We start from the raw sequence: 23499 nt of genomic DNA, 5'->3' as shown, positions 1-23499 counted from the left end.
TTAAAGAATAAATAAGTGTTTTAAACGGGTATTTGTAAACAGTTTTTTTTTTTAAAAAATCTCAGGCTCGTCTCATTTTTCCACATGCATGCATGATCCCTGCATGGCCAAATTAAACTTTTTATATCCATACATCCATAGCATTTGCTTAGATGAAATTAGAAGTGTCATCAAGTAACATTGTACATAATTATGCTAAAATTTACACTTGATTATACTATTTTTTTAATATAAGAACTAAATAACTAATTTGTAAATAATAAAAAATTAGTTAAATTAGTTAATTGTTATAAGTTGATATTTTTTTCTCAAAATATCTCTATCAATCATATACATTAAAACTACTACTTAATAAAGACTTTTTAACATGTACAGTTACCATAAGAATTATTTGAAAACAAAATAAATAAATATTAGAGATAAAGTGAGTTACGATATTATATTTAAAAATAAATTGATTTTTTAATAAGCTCCTATATTAATGATCAGAGCAAGTATACACTTGATTATATATACTTATTTATTTGCCTTCAATACACTTATAGAAAATGTGAATTATAAGTCAAAATTTCCCCCAGCAATAGCCTTATACTAAGGTTAGAAATGGGGTTAGTGGGTTATATATATGAACCATGCAATATGAGGTAAGGATTATTTATTCTATTTTATGGATCGTGGTATTTTACTCACACACTTTTGCGACCCTTAACAAAGCACTTTATAAAAGACATGTATGGTTAATTGCTCTTCTGGTAAAAAAAAAAAAGACTAATTGCTTATCCGGTCTTTAATATAAGACTTATTTAATTAATTTGATTATATCAAGAAAGTTATGTAAGTTAATTAATTATGACAAATATGAAATATTTTTCATAAAATACTATAGTCATTTTTCTTAACATATTCTTCCGTCTTACTTGATTATAGTTGAAGGAGTATCAATAGGAATAATTTTAAAAAATTAATAAATATAATAAATAAATCTTATATTTATGATCAAGATCAATTTAATAATTAAGTCTTATATTAAGGATCAGATGAATATTATATGTCACTTGATGATGTTAATTAAAATTTTTTAATGTTATCTTTATTCAACGTTATTCACTATAAGAAAAAATATGCCATGCAAATTAAAAATTTTAGTCACTGATATCTACAGAAAAAAAGAAAGTGCGCGCGCGTGCATGCGCCTCACGGCGTCGTGATCCTTATAGTCGTAACGTTAACGTGTATATTTAATACTTTGTTATTGATACCCTCCAAATTGCGGTTGCCGGTTCTACCACCCCTCTCTCGCAAGTCTTCTGCTTAAAATATACAACGTCACAAGCAACCAACCAAATCTCAGAGAGAAATTTGCACACACTTAAACTTGCTTTCCATCCTGTTTCTCCCTTTTCCTTGTTTCCACCGCCTTGAAAGTCTCAGGCCAGCGAGTAGTGGGTTGTTTAATTACACTGCACTTTCATCCAGCTGCCTTTCAAGCCTCATTTGTGTTTGGATGCTTGAACTCGTTCGGCGTACTAATTTCTTTGAATTCGTGGACAAAATCTACCCCACTTTCGAGGGTTTGAAGTTTATTACCAAAAGGGTATAGTTCATGTAGGATACTGCATTCTTTTCTTCTCTCCAGTTATCGAACTCAACCGATCACTGCCAAAGGGTGAAGCGAAGTCATTTGGGTTAAGGAAGAACGACGAGACAAGCGACGGCGACGGAGAGGGAAAATAGTTTGCACGTCCGTGCGTGCGCTGTGGCAGGACGGTCGTGTTGGTGGCTTTTCCCAGGGACTCTCGTCATAAAAAATGCCTCACAGGGCAACTTACATTTTCCCGAGGCAATTCCCGGACCGTAGGTTGGATGAATCCTTCCAACAGCTCTTAGATCACGAGAAGAAGAGGATCTTCGACTCCATCAAATCGGGAACCTTTGGCGCTGAATGTGACGATAAAAAAAAGCCGTCACTGTCAACTACTCCCATAAAAAACGATGTCATTTATTCGCCAATTAAACACTCAGCTGTATCCGATCTTTTCACGGGTGGTGGCAAGCTTCGGACTAAACACAAGCAGGTTGTTGATATCTGCAATTGGTCGATAGAGAAAAAGGGGGGAAGATCGGGTCACGTGAAAGCGTACTCTCACCGGTTATCCAGCGAGGAAGAACGCGAGCTTCTGCTTCCGCCGGAGTCGGTGCCGCCGCCTCCCCCACCGGAGACAGTGAAGAATTCTGCCATTGACCAGAGCTTTGATCGGCAGGTGTCGTTACCAAGGTTATCTAGTAATGGGAGTAGCTATGCCGGGAGCTTGTTGTCGGGGACAACATTGGATGGCAATTTTTCCAGTGACATTAAGGAGGAGACGACGTCGTCGATTTTCAGCTCCTCCAGGAAGCAAGAGGAAGATGAAAAAGAGAGTAAAGATAAGATGGTGCAAAAGTCCGCAGAGAGCTACCGCCTGCAACTTACGTTGGCTAGGAGGCTTACTGGTCTAGCAAATATTGCTACTGAGCCTGCGCTTACTCTGGGCACTGAAATCGAAACTTGGGATGCTGAATCCGTTTCTTATCGTTTATGGGTAAGATCATGAAACTCTCTTTTCTCCACTCACTATAAAAATAGTTATAGATATATTTATGTCCCCGCATATTGCATAGAGCGGAAGCTTGTGGATATTGTTTGTTTAGTTTAACCCAAGTCTGATTTTTATTTTTTGGCCCGAAGGTTAACTAAGTCTGTTGAAATGTTATTCTCAGGTGAGCGGTTGTTTATCATATTCCGATAAGATAACGGATGGTTTCTATAACATTCTGGGGATAAATCCATATTTGTGGGCAATGTGCAATAATGAGGACGAAGGAAGGCGGCTCCCCTCTCTCTTAGCGCTTAAAGCAGTTGAACCAAGCGAGACATCTATGGAGGTGGTTCTTGTTGATATCCATGAGGATTCGAGACTCAAGCAGCTTCAGGATAAAGCACAAGAATTGTATTGTGCTTCAGAGAACACCTTGGTGTTAGTGGAAAAGCTAGGAAAACTTGTTGCCGTATATATGGGGTAAGTAAACAAATCAAACACTGTTTTCATTCCAGTTTGAAGTTTGTGGGGTTCTTTAGGTTTTGACTCTTTGTGGGTTGATATGTATATATGAAGGGGTACTTTTCCGGCAGAACAAGGTGATCTTCACGGGCACTGGAAGTTGTTTAGTACGAGATTGAGGAATTTTCACAAGTGCGTTGTGCTTCCTATCGGCAGCCTATCTTCTGGACTTTGTCGGCATCGAGCAATTCTTTTCAAGGTGAAGAATATGCTCTCATAAGGACTTAAATCCTCATTAATTACATCAAGATTAAATATTTGTTCCGAAATTATAGTTTGATGCTGTGAACTATTTGCCCTTATGGAATTTGTCCACTTTTTTCTTCGTTGGCTGATGACAAAATTTGTGTGAAGTTTTTCTTTAGCAATTTGCTAGTAATTACATGACATCTGAACAACTTATATGAAAAGTTTTCTATAGCGACGACGTATATTGGCGATTTTGACACTACCTCCTTTTTAGCTTTAACCCTATTTGTGCATTCCTTCTCTGATAATTTTAACTGACCTGGAAAAGTTTATTGGAAAAAATCTAGTTTATATCCATTATGTCAAGTTTTCTAATTACAAATAGTCATGTGTCTTTTTTTGTTTTATGTGGATTTATGATTAAATGGTATTAATTGCTAATATTTCAAAAATAGGACACATGATCATGTGTATTGGGAAATTTGTTATAATGGATATAAGGAACTTGAGTGAGTATTGTATAAGTTTATTAGTAGAATAATAGAGTGTTTTACTCTAGCAATGTTTGTTAATGAGATGCCATTTCTGTTCCTGTCATTGGCATTTCTTGTGGGAGCTTGAACACTACAGTCCTCAGTTGAAGGTTAAAAAAAAAAAAAGGAAAGAAAAGAAAAAAAAATGAACACATTCATACCTGTCAATTATATCTTCTTCGATTTCTTTTCTTTCTTTCTTTGAATTTTTTTTTGGGGCTGTGGACTCAGCTTCAGTTGTTAAGAAATTAATTACAAAGAATTTCAAATTGTGACTCCGAATCCCCCCCACCCTGCCTTTTCACATCCTGTCCGCCGGTAGGTATCTTAATTAACTTGCTCTTTCCTCTTTGTCTTGTATGTACTCACTTGATTGTTCTTCAAGTTAATTTATTATGAGAAGCTAGCACTGTTTCTTAAATTGTTTCTTATTGCTCATCTGTTATTCCCTGATATTTCCTCTCCACCTGCAGAGGTTGGCAGATTACATAGGTTTGCCGTGCCGTATTGCTCGCGGTTGCAAGTATTGTGTTGCTGACTATCGATCCTCTTGCCTTGTCAAGATTAAAGATGACAAGCAGTTCCCTAGGTTAGTGCAATATTGCTGTCCTGACACTCCCATTTTTGCTTTGCAAATGAAGTTTTGACTGTAATCTAACCTAGCATCTTTTCTGCCTTGGTGTGTACTCTGTCAGTCAAAAATTCTTGCATTGCTTCCAAAGTTTTGATACTAGATTTTTTATTCGATCCTCAACAAGTCGTTTAATTAGAAGGGCAGCTTGAACAATAATGCTTGATATCATTACATGGTATTTTACTACTCATATGTGGCTGATTGTCAAACTTGCTCCTGACAATTTGTTTCATGTTTTCTGTTACGTATGCCTTGTTCGCTAACATAGTTCTTAACAGGGAATATGTAGTTGATCTAGTTGGGGAGCCAGGAAATGTCCATGGACCAGATTCCTCTATCAATGGAGCATATGTCTCCTCCATGCCTTCCCCATTTCAAATTTCTCATTTAAAGGAATCCCAATCACCCTGTCTGGACCTTGTATCTACAAGTCCCAATCATAGTTTTGTTGTTACTGACAGTCGTTTATATTCAGGTATGTTATACATGTGGAAAGTCGGTTTTCCAGTTGACTTATGGTATTTTACTATTTCAAATTTGAAGGAAGATTCTATGTAGTTCTTGGTTGGTCCTTCATGGTACCAGGTGCTTAAACTTATTTGCAGAACGATTTTAACAGTTTAACCAGTTGGTTCCGTGCATATTTTACTTCCACAGAATATAATATCATTTAATAGTGAAAGTGATACATGCAGAAAACATATCATGTGTATTTTATACCTTGAGGTATTTAAGTTTGATCAAGATCATTTTTCGTTTACTGTGACAGTTTAGATTCGTGGTTTTATGAAGGATGTATGATGTTTCTTTTTCTACTAATGAAGTAAGGCATATCATAGATATATTTGATGTTTCTTTTTCACTTCAACTTCGGAAGTAATGCAAATGATAAGATTCGTAGTAAATGCATTTTTAAGATGCGTTATGCTTTTTGCCATCTTCCTAGTCTTATGGCGCATGATTGACTTCTGATATTACAAATTTAACTCCTATTGTGGGAGGAAACACTACAATCTATTATTCCCCCCCCCCCCCCCAACCAAAAAAAAAAATTACAATTCACGCAGAGGAATTTTAGTTTAAAGTTTGTTTTATAGCTATTATTCAATCTCTAGCAGGCTGTGGACGGAACGATCAGCAAGTCAGTGAAACTGATTTGCTAATAAACCCTACAGGCTCCATTTACGCATCAATTGATCAAACTTCAGAAGGAACAGAACCTTCTCTGGTTCCTTTTGGCTTAAAAAGGAATGCTGAGGAACGTGCAGTTCTAGGTTCAGTTTTGCCTTCCATCTGGGAAGGTGTTTCTGAAGTCCTTCATTCACCAGTTGAGGCATCATTACATGAATATCCCAGGCTTGGGGAAGAGCTAGTTGCAGTACAAGACTATTCGACCAATGAGAGAAGTTCTTTGAAAAATTCTATATTGAGCTCTCCAAATCAATCAGAACCGGAGAAGGTAGACAATGGACTTGAAAACCAGGGCTACTTTCCTGCTAAGGATATTCCAAGATACTTGAATCTTGAACCATCACTTGCAATGGACTGGCTTGAGATATCATGGGATGATTTACGAATCAAAGAGCGTGTTGGTGCCGGTAAAGTTTTTGCTTACTTATTGTCCTAGATCGACCTTATGAACATATCTGGAGATATTTACCTTGTAGCTGACTCTGTGACGTCGCTATTCTTTCATCCGCAGGTTCGTTTGGGACAGTGCACCGCGGTGAATGGCATGGATCAGTAAGTATTCAATGTACTTCTTTCTGGCATTTTCAGTCGATGATGTAAAGTGAATGTGATGGATTCATTGAATTAAATGAATACTGCATGCTGATTGAGAAGCAGATCGGCAACTGAATAATTTTAATTGGTTCCCTTAGTATGCCCTGGGGAGGGCCAGAAAAACAAGATGTGCTTCAACCTACAGGCTATACTTACAATTACTTTGGTGATGGTTAATTAATCCATTGTATTTGAAATGCAGGATGTTGCAGTCAAAGTTCTTTCAATCCAAGATTTCCATGATGATCAATTGAAAGAATTTCTGAGAGAGGTATGCATTCGTAAATCAGATTAGACTATGTCCTAGCCTCTTAGCTCTTAGGTACCCCCGTACCCACATATAGCTGTTGTTTGGCTCAGATAAATTTGGTTCAGATTTAGACACATTTCTTTTCCAAATTTCCATCTAATTATCTAATGAAAGGTGGATACAGAGGTCTGATTTCAAAAGTATTTAGCCCAACGGTCTGTTATCTAGATCCAGAGTACATGTTGGCTGTTCGCAAATAGGCATGCTGGAAAACTACTTTTTTCTTGTGTTCGTTTCATGTTTTACCAGAGGAGATCATGCTACTACCAATCTTTTTCTTTTCTTTTTCTTTTTACATAATTAACCTCTTCATTTTCCCACTTCATGCCTGTTGCTTTGTTCTTGTTTTGTTTGATTCTTTGTTCCCTTCTATATTAAAGGTCATAAAGGAACTAGTTAAAACTCAAGCAGTTATTTTCGTCCATTTTAGGTTGCAATAATGAAGCGCATACGCCATCCAAATGTGGTGCTTTTCATGGGTGCAGTTACAAAACGCCCTCATCTGTCCATAGTGACAGAATATTTGCCTAGGTAAAGCTTGCGAACTCTCGCGTTGTGAGCCATTATATTAAAATTTGTTGCATAAAGATTTAAATTTCTTACTATTACTGTTTTCCGGTACCTATGGTACAGGGGTAGCTTATACCGCCTGATTCATAGACCCACAACTGGCGAAAATCTGGATCAAAGGAGAAAATTGCGGATGGCTTTAGATGTGGTTTGTATCAAATAGTGTTACATAGTTCGTTATTATTCATAAAATATTTTGTATACCTCGTGCATGTATGTATCTATATATGTATTTTTTCCGATCACAGGCTAAAGGGATCAATTATCTTCACTGCCTTAACCCTCCGATTTTGCACTGGGATCTCAAATCCCCAAACTTGTTAGTCGACAAAAACTGGACCGTGAAGGTAAACTGAAATTGATTGAGCAGTTCATCTATGAAGAATTTCTGACATCTTGTGCAAGTTTGTGCACGTTTATGATTTCTATAAACTCTTCATGCCCAGGTGTGCGATTTTGGATTGTCAAGATTCAAGGCCAACACTTTCGTATCATCAAAATCTGTTGCTGGAACAGTAAGTCTTGCTATATGCTTGTGCATGAGCATAGTGATTACTTCTAAATCGACCCACAAACGGGGGAAAAGCATTTGAGGACTCTCTAGTTTCAAGTAAAGGATGTGTTTAACTACTTTTTATACACACAAGTGCATCATGATTTAAGTGTACTAACGGCTAAAGTGCTACTTATTGTTAGTCTTTTTCAAGATGGTGTTGAGAATTAAGATCAATGAATGCCCAAGGCAAAACAATTATGTTTAAAAGATTATTGAATGATTGATCTACAATGAGATTGGGTGTATGTATGTCACTTGACATCGCTTCTTTATCCTGTGTGGATGAAGGATAATCCTTGTGCATTTCCAGTTGGGCCTTAGGAGAGCAAATTTAGACTGCGCCATCCTTCCTGTGTTCATTAATATAATCGGACTTTGTTATTTGTCAAAGTTCCTATACATACATACATATATAGATAGACAGATAGCTAAAGCCTCGGTTCCTTTCAACATTGAAAGTTGTGATTCTATCAATAAGAGCGTAACTCTTTTGATTTTTTTTTCAGCCCGAGTGGATGGCTCCTGAATTCCTTCGTGGAGAACCTTCAAATGAGAAGTCTGATGTTTACAGTTTTGGAGTCATCTTATGGGAATTGGTCACGATGCAGCAACCGTGGAGTGGTCTTAGCCCTGCTCAGGTAAAATTTATTTAGCGAAATAATCAGTTATTTACTCAATGTGTGAGTTCATACATCTGCAGGGCTCATTTCCAATGACTTGTTTATTTTCAAGGAGATATGATGGGGAGGTTTTTTTTTTTTTTTTTTAACCTGAATGATGGGGAGGTTGCATGCATGTGAATTTCTACTTTCCAACTAAATGCTGGGCGAAATGAAATCTTGAAAGTTTATACTAAAATAATCGTTGTCATGTGCACTCTCAGGTGGTTGGAGCTGTTGCTTTCCAAAATAGGAGGCTCGTTATCCCTCCAAACACCTCCCCAAAACTAAGCTCTCTCATGGAATCGTGTTGGGCTAAGTAAGTGCTAATTATGTATTCCTCAGGTTCTTAATATATGACCTAATTTTTGAGTTGATTTTAATTCTAAATATAAGACCTATTTCTCATTTTTATAAGTTTTTTTTAAATTACCATTATCATAGATACTTTTTCAACCATAATCAAATAGAAAAGGGAGGGAAGATATTAAGAAAAATATTGTGGTGTTTTAGAAAAACATGTCATATTTTTTATAATCAGCAACTTACTTAACTTTCTTAATATAATCAAATTAGTTAAATAAATCTTATATTAAAAACTGGAGGAGTATATTTCTTTGGAAGTTTTTCATTTTTGCTTTAAACCTTATTGGAAGCCTGGTTCGATTTGTTTGAGATGACCCAGTCTATTTGGCATGATCGAGATTAACATTAGGATAAATCTTATGTCCTGCTTGTTACACCGGGCACCAACATAAGCTGCCCACTTCCATGTCTTGATATGTCTAGTGGCTTTATGAGGTGGCAATCCTAGTGCGTGGGGGAATATTTCAACAGTGCATGCTTCATTTGGGTGATTTGCTGCGCTTATTTAATCTACATCTTGATATTTATTCATGTCGTCGAATGATATAACAAAATGGACTTGGGAAGACATAAGAGGCCTTTTAGTCCTCCACTTGTATAGGTATATATTAATCTTTGTTGTGACTTGGCTCTTAATTGGTTTTTATTCTAACATCACCCCGTAACTTAAGTTCCCCTGTGGAAATGCCTTACAAACGCGAAGCTATGTTGTACTGGACAGTGGACACTTGTAATCATCGGTCTTATCAGCCTCATTCTACTCTAGCGTATTTTTTGCTTCATGGGCTAACATTTGGAAAATTTAGCATGTTTCATGTGTTATTTGCCTTAATATCAGCAGCATCTTCAATTTTTTTGACTCGATGATTTGTTTCTTGTTTCTGATGCACAGTGATCCTAATGAGAGACCATCTTTCGCTAACATTGTGGACTCGTTGAAGAAGCTGCTCAAGTCTCCAGCCGAGGTTTTAAAAATAGGAGGGACATGATGAGCCCATCCATTATAATACTCTCTCGGTTCTAAATTTAAAATCTATTTTATAATACAAATTTATATTATAAAATGGATTTTATATTTAAGACAAGAAAAGTATATCTGAAATTTGTTATGCTTAGATTAACGTTAATTAACAAGTCATAAAACTTGTTGAACTCATTTTATCTGTCGGATAGAATCACAACCTTTTCGGCTGTATGTGAATTGTATAATATTTGTTGCTTCTAACCAAGCCCAATGAAAACCCTTGAGTTGAAGTTTTAACTGGGGGTTTTGGATTTCGGGATAACACTTATCAGTAAGTTCATAATCTCGACTTTTTTGATAGGTCTCTGAGACCAAAATACTTTCAAGTTCTATATTTGTAATAATCCCGTATTAAATGTGAATTTGCTACTACCTCTCTCTCTAATTAAATATAGTTTAATTACTTATAATTTTATTAAAAATATTGGTCGCACAAAAAAATGTATAATTTCTTAAATATGCCTAGTAAGTGAAAGGAACGGATACTGTTGTGTAATTCTTTCCTCATAAAAAATTATTACTCTTTCGATCTTTAATATAAGATATATTTAACTAATTTGATTAGATTAAAAAAGTTAGGTAAGTTAGTTAATTATAAGAAATATGACATGTTTTTTCTAAAATATTATAATCATCTTCCTTAATATTCTCATTCTCTCTTTTACTTGATTATGGTTGAGAGAGTATCTATAGGGATAATTTAGAAAAAAATATAAGAAATAGGTTTTAAATTTAAGATCAAAATTAACTCAATAATTAGATCCTATATTAAGGACTGGAAGAGTATTTTATAAAGTTAAATTATTTATTTAACAAGTTTGGTTTGAAGATTCTTAAACATAAAATATTTGACAATTTTTTAGCCTGAAACAGAATACATTGAAAACCCTGTACAGTACACCAAATTTATGAAGTTATTTTTGGTTGATACAATTTTTGTCTCTCAAAAATTTGTTAATTTTATTTTTTTAAAAATTTTAAATTATAAGTTTTTGTACTTGAAGTTTATTTTTATTTAAAATATTAGTCTTTATAATCTATTAAAAATTTACATTTCTATAGTATTAAAACTTATAATTTAAAATTTTAAGGATTAAAACAAAACCAAATAAAAACTGTATTGTCATTCGTTTTTCAAGTGTAGTCTAATACTGATTTGAAATCTTGAAATTAAACAGTTATTTTTTTGAAAATTTTTTCAAGATTATATTAAATTTTGAGAAAATAGCAAATAAAGACTCTGAATATGTGAAATTGCGATTTGAGACTCTCAATTTAAAAAAATGACAAATAAAGACTTGATCCCATATTGTAAATATGAAATTTTAATGAAATATCTAAAATGCCCATCGACTAAGTGATAAGTTGAAAAAAAATAACAAGTTCATTTTAGCAAATGACAATTTTAGTAGATCAAATCACAATTTGGTTGATGATATGCCAAATAACAAGTTGATTATGGGAAATGACAAGTTCACTTTAGAGAATGATAATTTTAGTAGACTAAATTACAACTCAGCTGTGAGATATTTTAGACATTTTATCAAGATTTTATATTTGTAATATGAGACCAAGTCTCTATTTATTATTTTTCAAATTGAGGGTCTCAAATTGTAATTTCAAAGGCTTTTATTTGCCATTTTCCCTTAACTTTTTTATTTTCAATAATAATAAAAAAAAAAACTGGAAAGGGCGTCCGATCACCCGAGGAAAAAATCCATTCAAATCTGGCTGCTTGACGGCTTCCTCATAAAAGGTTGAACAATCCGTGACCAATCCATCACCCTTCACTTGTGCTGCAGAGATACAGAGCGACACCAAGGCGCCGATCTCTGCCCTGATCATCCAGACAGATCTCGGAGGAGCCCCTTCCTTAGGAAAATTCGATGGAGAGGAATGACAGAGAATATATGTGGCACGATATCGGGCTGCAAATTATTCTGATCCTGGTCATGGTGTTCATGTTCTTGCATATGCACGACATTCCCAGGAAGCTCTTCGCCAAGTTCCGTCTCCGAAGCCGATCCGACATTCAAGCCAAGCGCCACTTCGTTCTAGGTGCTCAGCTCCTTGCACAAGCTAGATCCTCCAAGACTCGATCCGCGTCGAATTCATTGGCCAAAGAGGCTTTAGCCGAAGCCGAGAAAGCCATCGCGCTTGACCCCAAGGATGCAGCCGCTTACCTTCTCAAAGCCCTGGCTCTTGATCTCCAAGGCTTTAGGACTTCGGCTCTCGACTCGCTCGACATGGCTTTGTCTCCGCTCGCCGTGAAGTCCCTCGCCGATGAAGAGAAAGGGGACGCGCTTCTCAAGAGGGCTGAGTTGAAAATGGCGATGAGTGAACGCGGCCGGGTCGATTCGGCTCTGACGGATTTGAATGAGTCTGTAAAGCTGAATTCGAAAAATGTTAAAGCCTTTTGTTTGTTAGGGCAATGCTACGAGGCAAAGAAGATGAAACAGGAAGCCAGGACAGCTTTTGAGGAGGCTCTCAAGGTGGAACCCCTGTCAACTGTGGCTCAAGAGGCCTTAAGCAGATTGGGTTCATAGTAGAAATTGTAAAATTTTCAACTTTGTGCCCGTTTCGGGCAAAGGAAAAAACAAACTTTGTGCCTGTTGTGACTAGTTTTTCTGTGCTAGGTAAATTAGAGCATTCTCCTGAGAAACTTATGCAGATATGATCTTAGAAGCTCATGTACTTGTTTGATTGCTTGATCATTGGAAAACCTTGAAAGGAAGATTACTAACAGAAGAAAACACTTAAAACATATCTATTAAGTAGGTGACAATGAGACCAGTTAGCCTCGATCTCACTCGTCACAGCACAATGGTTTGACAATGAGGCCGCTTGCTTGTTCCCACAAATACCCATGTCTGGTGTGGCTCGCTCGCTCACTTCTAGGTCCATTTTTGTCATCCCGTTTCCGGAAATCTCATAGCTATTCAGAGCCCATGATACCTTCTCCTTTGAATAATCAACGTATCTTCCACTCTGCGGCTACGGCACGTGGCCAGAATACCAATGCCTGGATACTATACTCTTTTAATTATGTTTGCGTGGAATTCTGCCTCATTATTGAGGTTCGGTCTTAAGTCTGTGTTCTTAGGCTTAGGGATATTTGCACTCTTGTCAGTATTTGCAGCTGATTCTGCACCCCCAATGGCCGTTAATTGTGAGTTGCCAATCTACTTTTATTGGGTGCGCTGGATTTAATAGCTAATAAAACTGTTCTAACAGCTTTAATGTCTGCTTCTTTTTCTCCCCAATCTCAGCTGCACCTGAACCTGGTGTTTCATCGATCTGGATCCTGTGTGGGGATTGAATGTGATGATTGAAAAACATAAGCTGGAGTTGGACTCCTGTACTCATCTCTGAGCATTTATGTTGCTAACAGCTTTCAATTTGGTCAAGAGTTTTTCGTCTGAAGTCATGATTAGCAACATATTTGTAACAAGCCAGCAACAGAGTTCTCGAGTGGGTCAGTTTTGTTGAAAGTATTTTTGGAAAACCACTTTTGCTTAAACTGTCATTTGGCCACTTCTCACATTACATTTGTGAAACGATAAAGTGGCTAAACTTAAATAAATCACTCATTTTGGCAGAAATGGGTTATCCAAAAGTTTTTCTAGGTTTAGAGCTATCCACCAAATAGGCTGTTATAGGTCTCATATCTCAAACCGTTTCCCTCCTTCAGTGTTTATCTGTTAGTGTGCATGTGCGTAACGGAAAATGACCTTGGATGAGGTCGAGGTAATATTCCAGCACTAGATACGGTATTTCCTTTCCTTTTTCGTTTTTTATGGAATTCAGTATTCCCCAAGAAACATATTTGTGCTGCTGTGGAAGACGCTTAAAATCCTCTGAAATAAAGACAACTGATGAAGAAAGAATCAATGAAATTCAAATTTCACAACAACAAAAATAAATTCACTTGCCTCCCTCCTTATTTTCGCTTTATCAAGAAACATATAATACAATCTATGTCTACAATATACTCCTCCGGTCCTTAATATAAAACTCAGTTTTTGAGTTGGTTTTGATCCTAAATATATAACACATTTCTCATATTTATTAATTTTTTCTAAATTACCCCTATGGATATTCCTTCAACCATAATCAAGTAGAAGAAGAAGAGGAGGTATTAAGAAAGATGATTATGGTGTTTTAGGAAAAATATGTCATTTTTCTTATAATTAACTAACTTACCTAACTTTTTTAATTTAATTAAATTAGTTAAATGGGTCTTATATTAATGACCGGAGGAGTATTACCTTAATACTACCTCCGGTCCTTAATATAGGACCTTGTTTGATTTCTATTTTGATCTTAAATATAAGAACGTAATCCACTTTGTCTATAATATTTATGTATTTTTTTTAAGATAGTCCTTCTAACAATAATAGTTCTAGCTAATACACTTGATTAGTAAGGATATTTTAGGAAAGACAACACAAATAACTAACTTAATATCTTTCCTTAATCTTCTCAGATTAATTAACTAGCTCTTATAATTAGGATATGAGGTAGTATAAGAATTTGTTTGACTTTTATTTTGATTCTAAATATGAGAATCTAATCCACTTTGTTTTTTATATTTATCAACTTTTCTCAATATAGTCTTTATAATAATAATAATAGTTCTAATTAATATATTTAATTGGCAAGGATATTTTAAAACACAAGACACATATTTATTACAAATAACTAAACTAATTTTTTTTAATTTGAGCAAAGTAGTCAACTAATTTTTATATTAAAAAAATATGATAATATTATTTGAAGTTATAAATGGATCCTTGACCCCGAAAAAAAAAGTTATGAATGGATCAATTTATTTTTCAAACATCGCATATTCATAACGAGACGTGTCCATCTAACTTATATCAAGGATAAATAAAGCTTTATTTCCTGCTTGCTTTCAGTTTTCCTTGTCCATCAGTTAATAACCATGAAAGCCACCGCGACCCTCAAAAGTGGACAATGCAAATTGCCGACTTGTGGACTTGAAGATTCAACGACGCAGAACCTTCTCCTCCCAACTTGGCATTCCCATAGCCTCTTTAAAAAGCTGGTCTAAATTCGCAGGGGAAAAAATAAACAATTGCCTACTAATTGTTGTGAATCCTCAGTCTTACTTCTACGCGCGCGTGTCGTCGAGACTCGCGAATTCGAAGTGGGCAGGCGATGCGGCTGGGGCCTGAGATTGATAAGCCAGCTGATGTGAAATCTTGACATGGAAGTAATATGGAGTTATGGTTTTGCCGTCAACCAGTGACTGAAAAAATAATTTCATTGGCTAATGGGGAGAGTTATGGTGAAAAATCCAATGCCATCCTTCATTCATCTGCACGTTTACAGAATCTTCAGCATAAGAGGAATTTTTAAGTACTGTTCCAATTCTTTTATTTTTTTGTAAAACCCAGTTCTTTATAGCTTTTATGAGAAAATGATAAAAAAGAAGTTAAAAATTTTTAAATTTTAAACCGGATTTTGTAATAACATTTTATTTAATATTGATAATAGTGAATTTACAAATAATAATAAATTTTTGTTGAAATTCCTTATTAACATTTAGTAATTTTTAACTTCTTTTTTTTAATCATTTTTTCTATTTTTTTTAATTATTTGACCCATAAAATGGAAAAACTTTTATTTGTGCCTTAAAAATAAAATGATTAAAATATAACAATAATTTAAAAATAAAAAACATGTTGAAGGAGCCGCCTTAATGAGACCTAATGATGCGCATTGTGATAATATGGGGTATATGATAGATATCTTAAAAAACAACAAACACTAAAAAAGACCAATACCAAGCTAATCATGAATCAATATATTGGCTAGGTATTATTATTAATTACTATTATTATTTTTATTTTGACCACTCGTTAGGTATTCATTTTCGACATTAGGCCGCGGAGCATGAAATAAAAATTTTGAACCAAAAAAAGATATAAAAATGAAAGCATAGATTTGCTAACATAATAGGTATACTGGTGGATAAAATGATAGACAGATGAAATTAAAAAATTCAATTCTTATTACAAACCTTTACTTAAAAATAGTAAATGACTGTTTAAGAATTTATAATTTTTTACCGTCTCATTCTATAATTTTATGCAGTCTTAAGTTTTTTTTCCCCTCACTAAAGCGTGAATCTTTTTTTTTTTTTGGGGTCAAGTTAGTGTGAATCTTTGATGGAAAGTCAAGCATTAAGAAAAGCCCATCTCACTCAGGATTTTGCGATGTATTCTCTAAAAAATTACCGATATCTATTATATGAACTTAATTTCTTTTTATTGCGATTTCTCTTAATTGATGTTAAATTCAATTTAATGTATCGCGATTTGCAGGGTTGAATGCAGAGGACATCGCTTTTGAGTTCCATGCTGCCTGTGATAAAAGTCATACCTAGACATCGCAATCCTGTCTCAAAGGATTCTTTTCTGTGGTTACGGAAAAAAAAAAAAAACATGTCATGCAAGAAAAGTTGAGGAATCGGTGCAAAAATACGGCGGGATAATGGGGAAACGCAAGGTAACCTCTTCTTTTGAACCACAAAGCTTACTTTTCGGTTGAAAGGGAGTTGGCTGTCAAACCCCTTTTTAATTGTCAATGCCCATTTGCCAAGAAGCCTCAGGTTGTGGGAAATCTTGCGAGTCACCACATCATTGCTTGCGAGGACACGGGGACGCTCTGACCTCTCCTCCGGCAGAATCAGAATCATATAAAGTGCTCCAAAATCTCTGGTCAATCTCCATTTGGTGGGTCCTCTTTCTCTTCTCCACCCGCCTTCAAGCGCCATCACCACCATCATTTTCTAGGGCTTACTCGACCTCTCTCACTCGCACTGTGCGAGAGAAGAGCGTGGAGTGAGGCCGGATCAACGACTAGTTCTATCACTGCAAATATTCTGAATTTGTATTTGGCCACTACTTCAATCCGTGTTTGACTTGATTTGATCCTTACCGATTGCGATGGCTCCGACTTCGGCTTTGGTGCGCACACTTGAATCCCTGCTGGGCATTTCGCTGGGTGATTCAGTTTCGGATTCGTTGGCTGTCGTTGTTACCACCTTGGTGGCTCTTATCATTGGGCTATTGGCATTTGCTTGGAGAAAGTCGTCGGATCGGAGCAAGGAGGTGAAGCCGGTGCCGGTACCGAGTTTGTTGTCGGTGAAGGAGGAAGAGGATGATGTTGACGTTAGCTCCGGGAAGACTAAGGTTACTGTGTTTTTTGGTACTCAGACTGGTACAGCTGAGGGCTTCGCAAAGGTACAGTTCTTCTTCAGTCGATTTCGCCCTTTTTTGGGTACCGTGTCGAGATTATGTTTAACGATTGTTTCTAGAGGCTGGGATTTTTACCCCTCTTCCTCTTTTGCTCGTCATTTATCGTAATCACATCACTCGTTTATGTTGCTTCATCCCCGTTGAAGTAAATCCGATGCTAGGCCACTTCCTCCACACTTGTCAGGGATGGGATATTGATTCTTGATTGAGATCGAAGCGGAGGGAGGGGTGCTCCTGTCTGAGAATTCAATTCATTTTTTTTTCCCCCTGAAGTGTGAATTATAAAGGGTGGTGTCTGATTTAAGCTTTTGTAACTTGTACCTTGCTAGTTTGATCTGATGGTTTTGGTGTCTCTGAAATTTGAGTTGCAGAAGGATATAGTGTGTTAATTTGATTTGATGCTTTTCCCTTCTACGTTTAACCTTCATATATGATATGGATAATGAAGCTGAATCAGATTACTTTATGACAAGCAATCCTGTACTATGTTTGGCGTCATTGGTGGTATGTTATGTTACACGTGCTCCGTTTGCTTGAAACACCAAGTAAAAGCACCAAGACGCAAGGATGCTGATCATAGCAATGGGAAAATTAAACAATATTATAATTTGTTTAAAAAATTGTTGACTGTAGCATATGCTAACGTTAACTTGAAAATTATTATGGGTTATGCCTTGTTCAAATGTTTGACTATAGCATATGCTAATTTCTCCCTTTTTCCAACATGCTTAAAATGGTTGTGATATGAAGAAGATAGTACAAACAGCGAGAATGAGAGCGATTTAGAATTCCAGAACTGCATCAACCATCATAACCACCTTCTTCCTTCTCTTATACACAACTATACAAGAGCTGGTTAGTTTAGAACTCTAACTAACTTCTTCAACGTGAAGTCTGTTAACAACACTGCAAACTTGACTAACAGTTTGATGAACTACTTATTTATATCAGGTTGCCTTAAATCAAAGCCAATTTTGATCTGTTTTCTAATAAAGAACAGTTTATCTATTAGTCTGCTGTCAATCTTGTTTAGCCACCGTGTTTTTTTTTGTTCCATGTCCTTTTAATAGGCTTTGGCAGAGGAGATTAAGGCAAGGTATGAGAAAGCAGCAGTCAAAGTTGTTGACCTGGTAAGTTGGATCACGATGAAATTCAGGCACACCATCATCGTGGTCATTTTATGGATTGCATGATTCATTTCTGAATTCACTTAAAACTTTCTGGACGGTGTTCTATTTCGATAAAACTTCTGCTTTAAACTATTGGTTTGACTTAAGGTTTCTGGTGTATTTAATTTTAATTAGGATGACTATGCAGCAGATGATGATCTATACGGGGAAAAACTAAAGAAAGAGACCCTTGCGTTTTTCATGTTGGCCACGTAAGAATTGTTTTCATAAACATGGTGAAATGAATACGGCTTTTTGAAATGCCCAGTTCATTTGATATTTGGATCTTGCTTGGCAGTTATGGAGACGGAGAGCCTACTGACAATGCTGCAAGATTTTACAAATGGTTTATTGAGGTTTGGTCATATCAACGCCTTTAGTAAATCATAATTTGTGGTTTCATGTGCCTCATGTGGAAGGTTCTAACATTATGGTCAAAATTTAAAGGGAAAAGATGAGCGGGGAACATGGCTTCAACATCTCACATATGGTGTTTTTGGCCTGGGTAATAGGCAATATGAACATTTTAACAAGGTAAATATCGGATGCTTTTACTTTTTCTTAGCTGGGATCATTAATTGTCATCTAATGATATTCTTCTGAAACAGATAGCCAAGGTCATTGATCAGGAACTTAGTGAACAAGGTATGTAATTTATCAGCTATATGTTTTTCTCGCCTTGTTAGTATTTAGGAAGTATAGCCGTTGGATTTATACAGTGCCATTGGCATCAAATCTATTGAGTAGCTTCCTTTTTCTGTTTGCTTAGCATGAGCCGTGGGCTACTACTTTATATACCAGACATAATGAAGTAGTATATTGGCTTTATGGCGAAATCTCCTTATGTGTAGAATTGTGTTTGCCCCAGGTGCAAAACGTCTTGTTTCTCTTGGACTAGGTGATGATGATCAATCTATTGAAGATGATTTTGTGGCTTGGTAAGTGTAACCCTACTGGTCCTGCTACACACCTATTGATGTCTTGTTACTATCTTATACCGAAACCAAAAAAAGAAAAAGAAAAATGAATAAAATGTTGCAACTGCTTGCATTTTAAATTTTATGAATTGGCCTTTCCTTTGCAGGAAGGAATCTCTCTGGCCTGAGTTAGATCAATTACTCCTAAATGAGGATGATGTGAATAATGTCTCTACACCTTATACGGCCACTATACCGGAATATCGAGTAGCGATTCATGATCCCCCTGTCACATCATGCAATAATAGTCATATGAATATGGCAAACGGGAATGCTGTGTTTGACATTCACCATCCTTGCAGGTGCATGAAGCTTTGCATGTTGAATTTATGACTGTTATTGTTATTTTATGCTATAGTGGACACAACAAATTTTTGTTTCTCTTTTTGAAGGGTCAATGTTGCTGTTCAAAAAGAGCTTCACAAACCTGAGTCTGATCGCTCTTGCATACATCTGGAGTTTGATATATCAGGGACTGGAATATCGTAAGTCAGACCTCATATTTACTAATGAATTACAAGATCATGGGCTGGTAACTTGATATGAATAGCGTTTGTTGCTATGAATTTGTAAATTTATTTTTCTTAATAATTATTTTTAGAAATTAAATTTATCTGCTAATTTCTTTAAAACTATTAGTGTGAAATGACTAGTATTGTGCTAAGTGGCATTGTCTTAGGATACAAAATTGTTATTTTCTTAATAAAGAAACAAGGACTTTGGCAGAACTAATGCTGAAGAAATTTCTTGAGGTGGAGGGGGGATGGTGGATCTGTGTGAATTCTTTTTTATGTTTAAAAACATTAAAGTAACTTTGAAGAGTGTTTGTTCTTGAAATTACTTATAAGTATTGATCTGTGGAGAGATATCAGGATTTTAAGTGTCTGAAGCTTCTAGCAGTATTATAAGCTTGCAATTAAATAACATCTTGGGTGGCCTTATAAAGAATTGTAAAGTGATTGGCGATTGATTATGGTTTGATGTTGTGCTTAGTGCTCCTGTTAGATGGAGGGTAACGTGCTGTATTTGATGATTTCATCTGATCTTCCCAGGTATGAAACTGGAGATCATGTTGGTGTTTATGCTGAAAACTGTGATGAGACTGTTGAAGAAGCTGGGAGGTTGTTGGATAAAGATTTAGATCTGTTGTTTTCTCTTCACACTGATAATGAGGACGGTACTCCCTTGGGAGGTTCTCTGCCACCTCCTTTCCCTGGTCCTTGTACACTACGCACTGCATTGGCACATTACGCTGATCTCTTGAACCCTCCTCGAAAGGTTTTTATATGATCATTCAAGTGCTTACCGTTGTTTACTTGTCTTGTTATGTAAACAATTTTACTCGTCACAACAGTGGTTTTATTAGGGACATGTCCAACTTTATAATAGATTTTTTAAGAGGGGCCAGTTATATGTGTTCCTCTTTCAGGCTGCTTTAGTTGCTTTAGCTACTCATGCATCTGAACCCAGTGAAGCAGAGAAATTAAAGTTTCTATCATCTCCTCAGGGAAAGGTGAAAAATTGCTAATTCTTGCTTGTATCTCTCTTTTAAGTTTGATCCCCCCTTCTTTTGAGGATGAATATTGGTTTTTCACTTTCCAGGATGAGTACTCTAAATGGGTGGTTGGAAGTCAAAGAAGTCTCCTTGAGGTAATGGCTGAGTTTCCTTCAGCAAAACCTTCCCTAGGCGTGTTCTTTGCAGCAATAGCCCCTCGGTTACAACCTCGTTATTATTCAATTTCATCATCTCCTAGGTTAGCATCTTAACCTACCTTAAAAGTATCTGAAATAAAGTTTATAAGCTAACTTGTCACTTAATTCTGCATTGCATTTTATATATTCTCCAGGTTTTCTCCACAAAGAGTACATGTAACTTGTGCCTTGGTTTATGGTCCAACTCCCACCGGTAGAATCCACAAAGGAGTTTGTTCAACCTGGATGAAGGTAGCAGTTGGATACAGATAACCTCCTCCTGCAGTATATATATATATATATATATATATATATATCCTGTCTAAACTTCTTAGATCTTCTGTTATCATCTTCTGATTCTTTTTCCCGCTTTGTCCAATGCTGTATCATGCCATGTCTTATCTAACTTGGAGCTATATCTCATATTCTCAGAATGCTATTCCCTCGGAGAAAAGTTCTGACTGTAGCTGGGCTCCTATTTTTATAAGACCATCAAATTTCAAGTTACCGACTGATCATTCAATTCCTGTAATAATGGTTGGACCTGGTACTGGCCTGGCACCTTTTAGGGGGTTTTTACAGGTATGAATATATCATGGATTTGCTGAGTTCTCTAAAAAAATAATGGAATGAATTAGGGAAATTTGGAGAGTGGAAACGGCACAGATGGAAGGTGAGGGATAGGAGAGACATGTTAGAATTTGATCAGTAATTGAAAGATATCTGACCACTTCATTTAAAAAAAAAAAAATGTTTGACCACAATATAACATACCGACTCCTGGTTCTATCTTGATTAGAAACCCTGATTTTGTAGTGCTTTTTGAATAAATGTAGCTAATCATAATTTAGTAAAATCCTAATCCTAAATTTGTAAATAGCAAAATGTAAATTTCCAGAATATCAGTTGAACCCCCTTTTTCGTCAAAGGGGATAAGCAGACGTTGTAGACTCAAGCTGCCCTCAAGCCAGCTCTCAACTGGTATCAATTAAATCACAATTCCTAAACTACATAATATTGTTGAATCGTCTGCTGCTAGTGGGCTTCAACTTACACCAGGACTCAATTAGCTTGACGCTTGTCCATGTCCTTTGGTTCACACTAGTATCCTAATTATAGACATGTACTTATTCTTGAGTCACTCTTTATCTTCTATTTATCCAGGAAAGATTTGCTCTTAAAGAGGATGGTGTTCAACTTGGTCCCGCATTGCTCTTTTTTGGGTGTAGGAATCGTCGAATGGTAAGATAATTGTTAGTGTACCCTCAATCCCAGGGGAGTTTTAGAAGGATGTGTAATTTGTTTGTTAACATTGGTCTTTAGGATTTTATTTATGAAGATGAGCTGAAGAATTTTGTGGAACAAGGTGCTCTATCAGAGTTGATTGTCGCATTCTCTAGGGAGGGACCTGACAAGGAATATGTCCAACACAAGATGATGGATAAAGTAAGTGCAAATAGAATCCTAGCTGGGAGCAAATGCCACTGATAAAAGTAATTTATTTGATGATTTTTTCATGTGCAGGCAGCAGATCTCTGGAGTATGATTTCTCAGGGAGGTTATCTTTATGTCTGTGGTGATGCCAAGGGTATGGCCAGAGATGTCCATAGGACACTGCATACCATTGTCCAGCAGCAGGTGCAGATTCTCTTTTCATCACCCTCCACCTCCTGATCCTAATTCTTGAACAGACATAGAATTGTGGATTAATTTTATAATTAGTATTTTCTAGGTCCCAACTATGTCGATTAATTTTATCCTTGATATCTGTTTAATATTTTTTTTTGGGGGGGGGGGGAGGCATGAAGTTTATGAGAATGTATTCTTCTGATTGCTTCGACCAATTTATTTCTGGTTGCAATGTCCTGTATACTTCGCACTCACTGAAGTAAACTTTGTCTTGAACCCTGTGATGAATTGAATTTCAGGAAAATGTGGACTCATCCAAGGCGGAGGCGATAGTGAAAAAACTGCAAATGGATGGCCGATACCTTAGAGATGTCTGGTGATTTTTCTGATTTTTTGTCGGTTTGGAAATTGGAACAAGTGTGGTATCCTTGCTTATTGATGCGTTGAATTCAAGATTACCAAAATTAGTTTAAGGAGTTCTAGGATACTGATGATGGAGGTTGAAACGGGTTTTCCAGAGAAAATGAAATGATTTTCTGGACCTGTCTTTTTATACCTATTCACTCTGTCTTCCTGTGATAGGCTAGACCTCTTCTGAATTAGGGTTGCCTGTAAGGGTACTTGATAGGTAACCTCGAGCAGGCAAACACAGGTTGAAAGAGTTATGAATAATTATTAGATTGGCTTAACTAGTTTATAAAGATTATGTATATTCTTGTACTTTGTCTCATAGTCATATAATGTTATATTCTTTTTATCTCAGTAATGCCCTTTCAACAGTGAATTTTCCGGCATATCGGACGCATAATTCCCCTTCTTATTCCAGGCTAAGGAATGTAATGGGTTGTGAATCGGATCTTATTGCGCATCTTTTGATTCCATCCTATGAAGGATTGCCGAAAATTCTTCAGAACAAGATCGTCAAAGTAGTTTGGACCCCGGATAAAAGCTTTGATCAGGCCTTTCGTTCTCGATTTCCATTAGCTGGGTGGGCCTTGAAATTCGCTTAGCTCGTACTATGG

The 23499-nt window shown here is 36.2% G+C and overlaps 3 protein-coding genes across 5 annotated transcripts; all 3 read left to right on the top strand.

Annotated features, from left to right (window-relative positions):
* Positions 1-1361: 1361 nt before the first annotated feature.
* LOC114757335 (serine/threonine-protein kinase CTR1) lies at positions 1362-9995 on the top strand. 3 transcript variants are annotated; one of them, XM_028946342.1, is made up of 15 exons: positions 1362-2579; positions 2758-3056; positions 3153-3297; positions 4294-4409; positions 4733-4929; positions 5570-6052; positions 6157-6197; positions 6442-6510; positions 6980-7080; positions 7183-7267; positions 7368-7466; positions 7566-7634; positions 8182-8313; positions 8559-8653; positions 9593-9995. In XM_028946342.1, the coding sequence occupies exons 1-15, from the start codon at positions 1809-1811 to the stop codon at positions 9687-9689; spliced, it is 2799 nt and encodes a 932-aa protein (XP_028802175.1). In that variant the 5' UTR covers positions 1362-1808; the 3' UTR covers positions 9690-9995. The 3 variants fall into 3 exon arrangements, with proteins under 3 accessions (XP_028802175.1, XP_028802178.1, XP_028802177.1); XM_028946345.1 differs by having other exon boundaries at positions 1363-2579; positions 5630-6052; XM_028946344.1 differs by having other exon boundaries at positions 1363-2579; positions 5573-6052.
* Positions 9996-11478: 1483 nt separating this feature from the next.
* LOC114757339 (uncharacterized) lies at positions 11479-12964 on the top strand. The gene is made up of 2 exons (XM_028946351.1): positions 11479-12278; positions 12503-12964. The coding sequence occupies exon 1, from the start codon at positions 11611-11613 to the stop codon at positions 12268-12270; it is 660 nt and encodes a 219-aa protein (XP_028802184.1). The 5' UTR covers positions 11479-11610; the 3' UTR covers positions 12271-12278; positions 12503-12964.
* Positions 12965-16312: 3348 nt separating this feature from the next.
* Positions 16313-23243, top strand: LOC114757336 (NADPH--cytochrome P450 reductase). The gene is made up of 18 exons (XM_028946346.1): positions 16313-16995; positions 18081-18140; positions 18315-18391; positions 18478-18535; positions 18627-18713; positions 18788-18824; positions 19048-19117; positions 19264-19458; positions 19549-19641; positions 20209-20434; positions 20586-20669; positions 20759-20910; positions 21004-21100; positions 21281-21430; positions 22013-22090; positions 22172-22294; positions 22373-22486; positions 22777-23243. The coding sequence occupies exons 1-18, from the start codon at positions 16699-16701 to the stop codon at positions 22855-22857; spliced, it is 2079 nt and encodes a 692-aa protein (XP_028802179.1). The 5' UTR covers positions 16313-16698; the 3' UTR covers positions 22858-23243.
* The last annotated feature ends 256 nt before the right edge of the window (positions 23244-23499 follow it).

The sequence above is a fragment of the Neltuma alba genome, unplaced genomic scaffold (assembly GCF_004799145.2).
Source record: "Neltuma alba isolate B1F8T4 unplaced genomic scaffold, ASM479914v2 tig00010592_pilon, whole genome shotgun sequence".
Classification (NCBI taxonomy): Eukaryota; Viridiplantae; Streptophyta; class Magnoliopsida; order Fabales; family Fabaceae; genus Neltuma; species Neltuma alba.
Note: the sequence above shows the minus strand (reverse complement) of the source record. Positions and strands in the feature narration are given on the sequence as shown.